General features: G+C 43.9%; 1 protein-coding gene across 3 annotated transcripts in view; it reads left to right on the forward strand.

The window, feature by feature from the left end:
• LOC120022489 (RNA polymerase II subunit A C-terminal domain phosphatase-like) overlaps window positions 1-14,403 on the forward strand; it is a 119,720-nt gene that overhangs the window by 28,333 nt on the left and 76,984 nt on the right. For all 3 annotated transcript variants that reach the window (XM_038966416.1, XM_038966414.1, XM_038966415.1), the window contains 3 exons: window positions 9,001-9,142; window positions 9,234-9,455; window positions 12,924-13,086. In XM_038966416.1, coding sequence (XP_038822344.1) covers window positions 9,001-9,142; window positions 9,234-9,455; window positions 12,924-13,086 — 527 coding nt within the window. The remainder of the gene's footprint in view (window positions 1-9,000; window positions 9,143-9,233; window positions 9,456-12,923; window positions 13,087-14,403) is intronic.

The following is a 14,403-nucleotide window of genomic DNA, read 5'->3' on the forward strand; positions in this document are numbered from 1 at the left end:
CTCCTCGTGGAGTGCAATGTAATCCGCCATAATCAGCGTCCAAAAATGCAGATTACCGAATGTTATGAGAACTTCAAATCGGCTCTAATTAATCGGCCGACCTCTGTGGAACTTTTGGAAATGAATGCGAATCGCAATCACAGTATCGAATCGCAATACATATTGATTCGCAATACATACATACATTTTATATCGTATTGGCTCCGAAGTATCGTGATAATATTGTATCATGACGTCCCTGGCAATTCCCAGCCGTACTGTTTATACTGTTGATGTTAATTGGAGTCTGAGTGGTGTGGTAAAACCATAGGTGGAACACAACGCAGGTGGCTGAAATAATTCGTTTGAAACATATTGACTGTCGTGTCAGAGGGCAGGTTACCGTCAACACAGGAAGAATATCAATTACATACTCCTCGCCTCCTTCTCAAAGGCCATTGGAGGAGAAGGTCAGAGGGGAGGGATCTTCTGGATCTTCCCCATAGCCTGTTGATGCAGAAGGTGAGATCAGAGCAGCACTACAGGGCCAGCCGTGTCAGACTCATTATGTCCATGATGACATGGGGATCACCTCTCAAATGCATCAGAGCCTGAGCACGGTTCACACCTCAAACACATAAGAGCCTTTCCCCCTGGTCCATAATCATCTCAAACACATCAACCATCCCCCGGCCCCTGTTTCACCGGTTCCTGGTTCACTGGTCCAGGTCATTTCAGGTGTCTGTTTTATTGCTCGTTTGGCAGAATAAAACAGTTGGCTTGTTCACAATCACCATGATTATCAGATAGTGGACTACTGCGAGAGAGGACCTGTGGGTGTTAGGGGTCTTGTCTGCTTCGTTGGGTTCTGAGGCCAAACAAACAAGAGGAGCAAAAAAAACAGCCGAAAGTTTTTTAAAAATCACTCAAAAGTCAAGGGATTTTCCTTCGCTAAGTAGATACTAATTTGCAAAGGAAAAAGCTGCTAATATCGTTGCAAGTGTGTTTGTCTTTGTTAGGAAACCTCAAGAAGAAGAGCACAGTATAATGGTTGTTGCTCACTGAGTCAAATCCCATTTAAACAAGGCAACCCCAAGCATGTCGGCCCCCAAGAAAAAGGACAATTGAGATATTGCGTGTGACTAACACATTTTCAGTTAATTACTATAGCTCCCACTGGGCCAATCCGTGCCATTTTGTAAATGCCAGATCTGTATGGCAAGACTCATCATTCACCCAAGATTTGACAAAATAGTGCCAGTACTGTCTGAGGTATCGCAGGTGACTAACATATGAACGCATTGAGATAGATCCACAGTCATCTTTGGGGAACAATTATGGTTGGAAACTACACTACATGGCCAAACGTATGTGGACACCTGTTCATTTCAAAATCATTAATATGCAGTTTGTCCCCCGTTTGCTGCTGTTACAGCCTCCACTCTTCTGGGAAGGCTTTCCACTAGCTGTTGGAACATTTCTGCATGGAACATTCAGCCATAAGAACATTAGTAAAGTCAGATTGATGTTGGGCAATTAGGCCTGGCTCACAGTCGGCGTTCCAATTCATTCCAAAGGTGTTCAATGGGGTTGAGGTCAGGGCACTGTGCAGGCCAGTTAAGTTCTTCTACACCGATCTCGACAATCCATTTCTGTATGGACCTCGCGTTGTGCACAGAGGCATTGCTATGCTGAAACAGGAAAGCCTTCCCCAAACTCTTGCCACAGGAAACACAGAATCGTCTAGAATGTCATTGTATACTGTAGCGTTAAGATTTCCCTTCACTGGAATTAAGGAGCCTGAACCTTGAAAAACAGCCCCAGACCATTATTCCTTCTCCACCAAACTTTACGGTTGGCATTATGCATTGGAGCAGCTAGTGCTCTCCTGGTATTCGCCAAACCCAGATTTGTTTGTCGGACTGCCAGATGGTCAAGTATGATTCATCACTCCAGAGAACGAGTTTCCACTGCTCCAGAGTCCAATGGCGGCGAGCTTTATACCACTCCAGCTAACACTTGGCATTGTGCATGGTGATCTTAGGGTTCTGTGAGCTTGTGTGGCCTACCGCTTCACGGCTGAGCCGCTGTTGCTCCTAGGCATTTCCACTTCACAATAACAGCACTTACAGTTGACCAGGGCAGAAATTTGACGAACTGACTTGTTTGAAAGGTGGCCTCCTATGACTGTGCCACATTGAAAGTCACTGAGCTCTTCAGTAAGGCCATTCTGCTGCGAATGTTTGTCTATGGCTGTGTGCTCGATTTTATACACCTGTCAGCAACGGGTGTGGCTGAAATAGCCGAATCCACTCATTTGAAAGGGTGTCCACATACTTTTGTGTATATATACTGTATTTCAACACAATGTTCCATTACGGTATCAGGTTTCAAATGAAGGCAAGGCTGTGTTGATGAATGCCATGGATACATCCTTAATGGCACCCTATTCCCTTTATAGTACACTACTTTTGACCAGAGCCCCAAGGGCCAATTTGGGACTAAGGCCATGTCGGGAAGAAACAGGCTGGAATATGGGGAGAAAAGATAATGGCACTTCTAACTGTTCCAGTAACATCATCTGATCGACACATTCAACCTCAACATCTAGCAGAGAGAAAGGTGTAATGGGATGGTGAATTGATACTATGGTTCTCTGTTCATCCCTATCATTATACAGTCATACTGTATTTTCTCTCTCATTATACAGTCATACTGTATTTTCTCTCTCATTATACAGTCATACTGTATTTTCTCTCTGTTCATCCCTATCATTATAGTCATACTGTATTTTATCATTATACAGTCATACTGTATTTTATCATTATACAGTCATACTGTATTTTATCATTATACAGTCATACTGTATTTTATCATTATACAGTCATACTGTATTTTATCATTACAGTCATACTGTATTTTATCATTATACAGTCATACTGTATTTTATCATTATACAGTCATACTGTATTTTATCATTATACAGTCATACTGTATTTTCTCTCTCATTATACAGTCATACTGTATTTTCTCTCTCATTATACAGTCATACTGTATTTTCTCTCTCATTATACAGTCATACTGTATTGTGTCTCTGTTCATCGCTATCAGCCTATTACACAGGCTAGAAGACTCTCCGTCACTGTACATCTAGATTATGAAGTCTCTCTAGCGAGCCAAACCATAATGAATATTAGGTCCACTTAAAGAAAAGTTTCACCCCAAAACTATCTTTTGGCATTTGTTTCATTAGTCAATTGTTGATATAGCCCCAAAATGTTTTGAATGTTTTGGTATTTTGTTTCTAATGAAACAAATACCAACATTTTGTTTTGGGGTGGAGTTTTCCTTTAAGTGTTGAACCCAGAGAGCCTTGTAACCTACAGTACATATTCTGTCCTGAATTTAATCAGTCCCTTAACGAATTCCAAACAGAGAATAGCCTAAGCTGTTTCTTTATTGCTTTTCTCAGCTTTAGCATTAGCATATTCTGCTCCCTAATGGGCATGGATGCTATCATACTAGCCTCTTCGAGATATTAAACTGTCATTTGGATTGCAAATTCATTCTAGTGTAACGGAGCATCAGCTGGAGTGTCTTGGGCTATTGAATCTGTACATGGCTAGTTATGGCTTGCACCGTGAAGACCACCGTGACCAAGTAAGCTGTACAATTACCAGGTGTTACTGATTTTGAAGACATATCACTAGCTTGTTGTTCCATTAAAATCCTGTCACTACAGCTGTGGTTTCAATTTGGTCTAGCTAAGCACTTTGCTGGCGTTCAATCACGTGGTCCTATCAGAGTTCCTACTGACTGAAATGAGGTTTGGTTCGTATCGCCAACATGACCCAGCCTTCTAAAGATAGAAAACCATTACCAGTGTTTTCTTTTCAATTATAAAGGCGTGAAGATGCCATTTAACAAGACAAACAGGCCCGGACAATGAGTACAACTTTGTTTTTAGATTATCCTTGAACATTCATGCACTTTTTAATATGGGAGACTGAATTCACATGTCTAGGAGGTAGAGGGGCAGGCGAAATCCTTTCAGTCCCATTTTTAAAAAGTAGTTACTCGTGTAGGCACCTCTTCAGCCATTACAGAGACACGTGAACCACCTTTCTCTGCAAGTCTGAGAGACACTGGCTTTATAGAGCCACCTCACCTCCTGACTACAAATGTCACAAGTACCTTCCTGTTCTTGGAAACCCATTGCCTTCAATGGTGTTACTCTGAAAGAGGAGCAGGGAAGAATAGTCTGTCTGGGCCAAACCGATGATTCTTTCCCTCTGGTCTTTCGAATTAGCGTCAATGTGGCTGATTGACAGGTTGGCTGTCTGACTGGCAGGCGGACGTCATGTCTCTAAAGGAATAATAGCCCAGCCTGATGTTGTTCCTCATCCAATCCAATGTGCCCTCAGACATCATCAAGCACAGGAAGTGGCAGGCAGCATTGCCGTTAGCTGCACTTTGCAATCAGCGGTCCGTGGGGGCTCAACGAGCTCTGTACGTCAGAACCGGACAAATTCGACCACAGAGAGGAGGGAGAAGGGGAGAGGGAGCACGTAGGGCACCGCAGCATACAGGGTCCCACTTCATGTGAGGAGGAAATGTTAAGAAGCTGCCACTGTGTGGGCTGTCGGTACAATGGCCTGAGTGACAGTCATTGTGTGGGCTGTCGGTACAATGGCCTGAGTGACAGTCATTGTGTGGGCTGTCGGTACAATGGCCTGAGTGACAGTCATTGTGTGGGCTGTCGGTACAATGGCCTGAGTGACAGTCATTGTGTGGGCTGTCGGTACAATGGCCTGAGTGACAGTCATTGTGTGGGCTGTCGGTACAATGGCCTGAGTGACAGTCATTGTGTGGGCTGTCGGTACAATGGCCTGAGTGACAGTCATTGTGTGGGCTGTCGGTACAATGGCCTGAGTGACAGTCATTGTGTGGGCTGTCGGTACAAGTGCATGAGACAGTCTCTCATTCATTGTACTGGGATTTATATAGGGGTTGGGCTCACTCTGGGTGACAATGTCTCATAGTGATTTTCTTGAAGGTCGATGTCCCTAGAGTTGGATAATGTGTAATAGATGTGCAGCAATGGCAGTTATCTGTTTTCACTCTTTCATTCCTTCATCCCATACATTTTTCCCATATGGATTTTCCCATGTGACAATGTCAGAATACAACAAGTTATTGCTCACGTACAGTGCCTTCAGAAAGTTTTCACACCCCTTTACTTTTTCTATATTCTGTGTTTGAGCCTGAATTTAAAATGTAAATGGTTTTGTCACTGATCTACACACAATACCACATAATGTCAAAGTGGAATTATCTTTTAAAAATGAAAAGCTGAAACGTCTTGAGTCAGTAAGTATTTAACCCCTTTTGTTATGGCAAGCCTAAAGTTCAGGAGTAAAGGTGTGCCTAACAAATTGCGTAATAAGTTGCATGGACTCATTCCGTGTTCAATAGGGATTAACAGGATTTTTGAATAACTAACCCATCTCTGTACCTCACACATACATACAATTATCTGTAATTAATTTCCTGAACAGACTCAACCACAAAACAGGGAGGTTTTTCAATGCCTCGCAAAGAAGGGAAGCTATTGGTAGATGCTGATTTTCCCTTTGAGCATGTTGACGTTATTAATTAGGCTTTGGATGGTGTATCAATACACCCAGTCACTACAAAGATACAGGTGTCCTTCCTAACTCAGTTGCTGGAGAGGAAGGGAACTACTCTGAGATTTCACCATGAAGCCAATGGTGACTTTAAAACCATCAGAGTTTAATGGTTGTGATAGGAGAACTGAGGATGGATCAACATTGTAGTTACTCCACAATACTAACCTAAATGACAGAGTGAAAAGAAGGAAGCCTGTGCAGAAAAAAATATTCCAAAACATGCATCTTGTTTGCAACAAGGCACTTAAGTAATTCTGCAAAAAAAATGTGGCAAAGAAATGAACTTCTTGTCCTCAATGCAAAGCGTTATGTTTGGGGCAAATTTGAGAGGAAAACCGTGTTCAATCTGCTTTCCAATAGACACTGGGAGATGAATACACCTTTCAGCAGGACAATAACCTATAAAACAAGGCCAAATGGGGTTGCTTACCAAGAAAAAATTGAATGTTCCTGAGTAGCTTAGTTACACTTGTCGAACAAAGTGTAAAATGTATCAGGGTTTCCTTTTTAAAGCAATTTATACAGGTAATTCTGATCTGTCAAGAGGTCAAAGTGATTTTGACCTCAATATTCTGTAATTGTGTCTGATGTATACTGTAAATCTATGCTTTCCATTGATCTATGATTAAAGGATATACGTAAGCAATAATGTGTTGAATGCTGGTAAAGTCCCAATGGGATGAAAGAGTGATAACATAGCAGTGCAGCAATGGCAGCTTTCGCCCACACATTTTTCAACTCTAAGGACAAAGACCTTCAAGGAAATCGTCACCCCAATTGAACTCGACAGCCCAAATTGTGGGGTCTGGCCCATGGGCCAATGTTTTAGCTACCTTGTATAATTAATTTTGTTCAGCCATCTCAAATCTCGGCATTGGCAGTCAGATCATATTCAGAGGATTTGTCTGTCTGGCCGCTGTTGCTATGCAATCTCAAGGCTGACCTCTTGTTGTTCTGGATTATTGGTTTATAGCTAGCTACACAGTCGGAGCTGAACACGCTAGTATCAATTTGACACACCTAATCAACTTGGGGAGAAAATATGGCAAAGAATGATAGGCAATCGATGTGCAGAGTAGAGTCAGTATTTGCCGCTGTGAGATGGGCTAACCTTGTGTTAATTGGGTACGGTGCTACCCTGAGATGCAGGTCTATCACTGGGTCAGACATCAATAGCCCCAAGTCAAGTGGAAATTGCTGCTCTCTGAACTGACAATGCCAATAAAATAATAACTGATTGTCAATGGAACCTAATAGATAGGTGAAAAATGAAATGCTTCAGGATAATTGTCAATTGGCTTTGAATGTATGATTTGAGGCTCCCCCCGAAAGTTTATTTATTTTTAATTTTTGGGGGGTATCCAATTGGTAGTTAGTCTTGTCCCGTCGCTGCAACTCCCGTACGGACTTGGGAGAGGCGAAGGTCGAGAGCCGTGCGTCCTCTGAAACACAACCAACCAAGCCAAGCCGCACTGCTTCTTGACACAATGCCCACTTAACCCGGAAGCCAGCTGCACCAATGTGTCGGAGGAAACACTGTACACCTGGCTACCGTGTCAGCGTGCACTGCCCGCCACAGGAGTCGCTAGAGCGAGATATGACAAGGACATCCCTGCCGGCCTAACCCGGACAACGCTGGGCCAATTGTGCGCCGCCCCACGGGTCTCCCGATCACGGTCGGCTGCGACAGAGCCTGGACTCTAACCCAGAATCTCTAGTGGCACAGCTAGCACTGCAATGCAGTGCCTTAGACCACTGCGCCACTCGGGAGGCCCATTGAAAGTGTTGGTTTTAACAATAAATCCACTTCCATTTGCATCCAAGAGTTGTTGTATATTTCTCTCTTCAGTTTGCTCCTCTGTTTATGCAGCTTGGTTGTTAAAGTGGAACTGGCTGCATTTTAACTACTTTGCAGATATGAAACGGACAATCCTATCAGTAAAAGAAATCAAATTCCCAGTTTATGCTTCAAAACCAACTTTCTAAGAGGTTTTAAAAATAGGTTATACTTGACTCAAAATTCCATAAGGTACAGTAAGGCCTTTTAGGCAAAATAGATGGATGCAGTTCAATGCAGGATTAATGTAATTCCCCAATACATTTCTTGGTAGTCCCAAAAATATTGGGTTGTAAATCACAGCTGTCTTGGTACATTGTTTGCTGCCTCCACCTATTCGGGATCCACTGTTTTCAGTTTCAATGACTCAATATTTGTAACAAAAATGGACGACTAACTAAGGCTGGGAATGTCAATGCAATCAAACTAGCTAGGGCAATGATCACAAGTCAGTCATAACGTGACTAATTGGCTTTCGCATGTGTCAAACCCAAGACCTGCGGGCGGAATAGGACACAGTGAGTCAACGTTACAGCCTGATGGGCTCGCATTGGTGACTCCCCCTCATATTGTTTTTCTTTGGCTATGAATAGAGATGCAGGTGTCATTTGGCTAGCTAGCCAGAAATGTGAATCGCTTCGCTAGCTAGCTAACTAGCTATGTTAAACTTGAAGTGTCTCTTAGTTGTCCAACAAATGTGTTTGGCATCGATCAAATGGGCGGGTAGGCACGTTTCCATTTCAGTTGTAAGAATGAGCAGGCTACTATTCTCCATCGTTTATCAGTGCAATTCTGACGGCCAACTAGCTGAGAGGGTTTAACTAATGTTCCCTCGTTAGATTTTAGCTCATCTTGCTCTGGCTAGCATTAGTTGTTGATCTTGTTGTTGATGCGCATAGGTAATTGAGGGAGAGCGATCTTACCTTTTTCATGGTTATATTAATAGGACTGTGAAGTTCCCAAATGTAAGAGGACTCCCGTGGTATTTACATATTTGCAGAAATCCATTCAGGTGTATTTTGTGGCTCTTAGCGAATACGTTGTAATGATCTAACGTCGCGCTATTGCTACTGCTTATAAACACATAGTCCAGTTCAAAGTTAATCATGCCAGGCCCGTGTGGCAAATGGTTTATTTGAATATAAGCCTACTGTATCTCTCTGATATGGCGCACCAGTCTGCGTTGACTCGATCCTGGACAAAACACATGTTTTTGAAGTTTTATTTGCTGCATTGTCTATTAATTGGCCAAACACATGCCCGCTTTCCCATTCTATATTGCTATAGAATTCAAATGTCTTACTATACGTGAAAATGACCATATCGAAGTGCTCTCATGTCAGAAAATGTATTCTTCCTGGCAGTGTATATGAACAGATTTGAATAAGATTTCATGTTGCTAAAACGCTGTCAGTTCTACTTTAAGTTTGGTATCTAGCAACAGACGGTATTCTGTTTTCTCTTCTTGATTGATCCTCTCCTTGTCTCTCTCAGGTACAGAGAAGGTGCGTCAGGCCCAAGGCTGTAAACATCTCCATGTGGTGAATCCTGACTGGCTGTGGGGATGTCTGGAGCGCTGGGAGAGGGTGGAGGAATCACTGTATCCACTGAAGGAGGACTACACCAAGACCCAACGGTATATATATACACACACACACACACAGACACACACAAAGTCACAACAGTACACACACTCGGGCGTTATCTGATGGTGTTTCTGTCTTTAGGAGCAACAGCCCAGTCACGTTCCCTGACCTCCAAGGCTCCTTCCAGAAACCCCGGTTCCCCCCCGCCCCCCTCCACCACCACCCTCCTCCAGCTGCCCCTGAGATGCGGACGTACGACCCGGTCACGGGGAAGCTGATTCGCCGTGGGACTCAGGCCTCCAGACCACCATCTTACCTCCAGGCCTCCATGTCTGCTGCCCACGGCGACCAGACCTCGCTCAGGTACTGACCTGGCAATTCAACTGTGTTCACAACTGTGTGTGGCGCGTACTTTTGGATGATGATGGATGACATGTGTGTTCAGATCGGTCCTCTTCTGTGGGTGTCCATCAGATGTATTGATATCTGGGATTGATGGTTGGCTTTTCAGTGCTTCTAAGTACCTAGTAAGTCTTCTTGCCCCCCTCATAGCTAGAGGAGCAAGGACACCAGGTCTCGTACCAGTTAGAACATTCTGGAACGTAGCTTGTCTCTGTCCTGTCCTTCTCTTTGCTTTGATGGCTGCTATACGGAGGCAGGTAGCCTAGCGTTGCAGCGTTGGGCCGAAAGGTCGCTGGTTTGAATCTCCAAGCCGAATAGGTGAAAAATCTGCCTATGCCCTTGAGCAAAGCACTTAACCCTAATTCAGCGTTTCCCAAACTCTGTCCTAGGATCCCCAAGGGGTGCATGTTTTGTTTTTTCGAGTTTGGGAAACCCTGCCCTAATTGCTCCTGTAACTTGCTCTGGATAAGTGTTTTCTAAATCAGGGTTTTCCAAACTCACCCCCCCCCTGGGTGCACGTTTTGGTTGTTGCCCTAGCACTACACAGCTAATTCAAATAACCAACTCATCATCAAGCTTTGATCATTTGAATCAGCTGTGTAGTGCTAGGGCAACAATCAAAACGTGCACCCAGGTAGGGCCCCAGGACCCAGTTTGGGAAACCCTGTGCTAAATGACTCTAATGTAAATGTATCACCTTACATTTAGTAGACGCCGGGCCCTGTATATACAGAAGAGCTCTGAAAACTTTGTCAGTGTTCAGAAGATGTAACACTCAAAACAATAACTCTGGCAGCGCTTACAGCTGTAACGTAGAGAACAGTGTTTGGTCTGTTAATCATATTTCTATTAGTAGGCCGGGTACCAACTGTCTAGGAGCCGAGCAGCAGGTGTTTACGCTGCAAAGTGGCTCCCCGACCGACCCAGCTCCCTCTAATGAATATATATATGTATACATGAGGCCCACAGCCTATATGCTGTGTGGATTCTTCTCCTGGAATTAAATGATTAGCCGATTCCTGCTGGAGTTTCTGCCTGTTCATTATGTTCTACAGCTAGAGGTGAAGATGAATTAGCATGTTAATGCTGGAAAAGTCTGTTTTGGAGGAGAAATAAAATACTGGGGCTATGATGAATGTGATGGGAAACTGCTCATTAGTCAGCAAGCAGCTACAAGAAGTTATATTACCAGATTTTTATTTCCCAGTCCAACCTCAAGGTTGTATATTACTTGCAGTGTCTGCATGTATTTCTGTTTTCAGTATTGTAGGTAGCTTCTTTACCCATAGTTTGTCAAGATTATATCTCTCACTTTAGAAAACCTTCTGTCCTCCCTGTGTGAGTCACCAAAAGCATCTCTGTCACCTCAATTGGTGTGTACAAAAGAGTTAACATCCTAGTCTTGGTGTTGGTCTCAATTAAAATGTTTTCCTTTGAGCTGGCTCCAAATGTTGTGAAAAGTTTTCATCTCTAAATTGGCTGGCGTCTGTTCACCGGACGGTCTCTGCCGGTGGCTCCTTAACTTTCTGCTTTGAGCCAGAAAAGTCATGTTAATAACATCATAATGAAGCTTCGAAGCAGAGCAGAGTTTGTCTCACACACACACAACACAGTGAGGCACAATGCTGAATTTTTGTTACATAAAACCCAAATTGGAGAGAAATCATCAAAGCTCCGCGCCCAATTAGAGACCACCAGGAGGAAATGCTGCTGCCTGCAGTGCATACTGGGTGATGTGGAGTGTCGTTCCCCTCTTAATCGCTCAATACTTTCTTGGTTTCTGAGCAAAATGTTCCTCTCAACATCACCACTCAGTGGGACCAGACCTGTTTATCCTCAGCTAGCTACACCCCTGTTCTCAACGAGGTCCTCTAACCAGTTCTAACAGGACAGTGGTGAGACGTGCCAACCCCAGGACTGTCTACTCTATCCTAAACAGATATTATTTGGAGAGCCCGACCGATATGTTTTTTTGTGTCCGATAATTATTCCGACTTTTCGGGGGACAAACGTGCCGATAGACTGTTTTACTGTGGGATTGAAAAAGTGTTTTTCAACACTAAATTCTCAAACTGCCATCCAAAAGAGCAATTGTCCAGTAACTTCATATGCTGATGTCCTACATTGTGAAAATAATGACACAGCATGAGAATGGGCACTAGTGTTCAGATCAGCATGAGATTCTCTTTTCATCCTATTTATTGAATATCGGTTATCGTTGGAATTATTGGCCGATACGTTATATCAGTAAAAGGCCAATATCGGCCGCCGATATCAGTCGGGCTCTAATTATTTCCCCAGCCTCACCTTGGCTCCACACACACAGCCTCATCTTGGGTCCACACACACAGCCTCACCTTAGCTCACCTTGGCTCCTCACACCTTGGCTCCTCACACACACACACACACACACACACACACACATTCACACACAGCCTCACCTTGGCTGTCCTCAGATATCCTATAGCCTAAACATTCTGCCAAACATAGGCTCTAAGCCTCGCTCCTTGTAGCGTATCCAAGGATGTTTCTGGGTTCTCCTTCATCTGTAAAATACTATACAGTAGCAGATACCACTCATTGGGAGAAGTGATTGTGTTGTACAAAGGTCCTGCACAATGTGACTGGACAGGAGGAGTTAGCTTAAAATAGACTAATCAGATTCGTCAATGAAGGGAAATATTCTAAGTATTTTGAGTAGACCTCATTTAGAATGTTATATCCTGCTTGGCTTAAAATGAAGGAAATATATCTGTAATTTCCTACTATCCCAGTGGATCTCTCTCTGGTCTGCAAACCGCTCTGTCTCCCACTGGGAAATGTCTCATTTTCACAGCGTTTAAAAGCCCAGAAGTTGCACCCCTCCTCCCGTCCTCTCTCCCTCCACCCTCTTTCCCTTCCCTACATGTTCTCCCCCTACACTCTGTGGTACACATCACAGATGCGTCCTGCTTCGTGTCGACGTTGTCCTAGATGAAAAAAGGAACGTTTAATGGGTAGCATCTGTCCTTTACTGTATCGTTCCTCAACATCTGTCCTCGACTTTCTCCCGTGTCTTTGAAAACGCACGCACAAACTTGACATGTGGTTTGTGGTCAACCACATTTCACCTGCCTTTGACAGGACTTGTATGTATGTCTAGTAGGGCTGTAATATTAGCCGTATACTCCTGATAGCCCCTAAGGCTGATGGACTGTAAGCCTGACCCTCTACTGAAAGTTTAGAACATAATGGAAAAATCTAGCTGTTTTGGTAGCTGAATGTAATTAGAAGACGCACAAAGGGTGTTTCTCTTCCTGTTTCCCACTATCGGTGATAACACGTCACTGGTTTTCTCATGGTGATTCACAATGAGTTTATTATGGCTAATTAGGTAATAGTTGGAGATGTTTGTGTCTGGCTGATGGTGGTTTGTTGTGGTGTGACCAGGGGGGGTCAGAAGGACCAGCAGGGGGAGACGGCGGGTCCCTCCAGTCGAGACGACGAGCAGCCTGGACCCTCCTGCCGGCGGAGGGAACGCCAGCCCAGCATGTCAGAGACCAACCCCCTCTACACATTCTGTAAAGAAGACCTGGACAGCATGGACAAGGAGGTGAGGAACACACACGCATACATTGTACCCGCTAAACATTTTTCAAAGATGTAGGCATACTGAAAGAAATACTAACAGATCTGGTTGGAAGGACCATGGAAAATACATTCTGTCACAAACATAATACCTTTACATGTGTCTCACATGAACTCTGTGTGAATACAGATTCCATACAGTCTTCAGGCAGGGTTGGAGCTGTACGGTGGACTCTCTGCGGCGTGCTATTATGAGCATCTAATATCTGCCGTACACAGACAGAACCCCACACAGAACTAGACAGAACCACTCGGACATAAAAACATGATGTTCCATCTCTCTCTTTAAGGAAAGTATTCTGAGAATATAATCATTACGCACGCACGTGTTCACACACACACACACACACACACACACACAGTGGTTATAGTGCTGTTTTTCCTGGCACATCCACTGTGTGCAGACTGTGCATCTCCAGCCTCCAAGCTAGATAATGGTGTTTAATGACATCTGAGGGCTGCTAATGTGTCAGGGGACAGACTCCTGGGTCCTCTCCAGCAGCCTCTATTTGTCTCAGTAGGGCTGTCCAGAGTGTGCCTGACTGGAAAAGCTGTCAGTTCTCTGCTTGTTCAGAAAATGACAATCGACAATAAAAGTATTCCTCCATGTCAAGTTTCTCCACCACTGTGTTAGTACTTCTGTTCTCTGCTATCTGTCACTCACTCGTCTAGCAAGTTGTGTGACTGTGCGCTTTGCGTTGTTAATGATGATGATGGCACCACATAGTTTTAATTAATTCCCCAGGGAGCCCAACTCTTGTCCCCCTACTTATGTGTGGCTGGTAAGAGAAGTTCCTCGTCACACGACATGCTCTAATTGACTGGTTAAAGGGAGTCCGAGTGATGCCTCCACGTCTGTCTGAGGTTGAGCTTTCTCGCTTTCAGCCATGCTTATTATTTACACCCACCCCCCACACACGCACACACACACACACAGAGACAGACAGAAATCATTTGTATGTAAAGGCTTATGTTTTATTGAGTAGTTCTGAACAGTATTCTGTCCCCTGTAGTCATTTTGTGGACATGGCTGTTAAGTTATTTGGAGAGAGACGAAGTGAAATAAAATGAGAATCTAATGGCTGAATAAAAACTGGAGCGACACTCATGATAGAAATCTGTGTGACGTTGTTTTCTCTCCACTTCCTGACCTGGGTTTTATTATTGTCATATAGAATATGACTGGTGGCACTTTTGATACTTTTCTTTCAGGATGTTTCTTGCGCTCACCTCTATCCCTCTGTCTCTATCCTTCTCTCCACCTCTCGCTCTCCTTCTCCCT

The sequence above is a fragment of the Salvelinus namaycush genome, chromosome 27 (genome assembly GCF_016432855.1).
Source record: "Salvelinus namaycush isolate Seneca chromosome 27, SaNama_1.0, whole genome shotgun sequence".
NCBI lineage: Eukaryota > Metazoa > Chordata > Actinopteri > Salmoniformes > Salmonidae > Salvelinus > Salvelinus namaycush.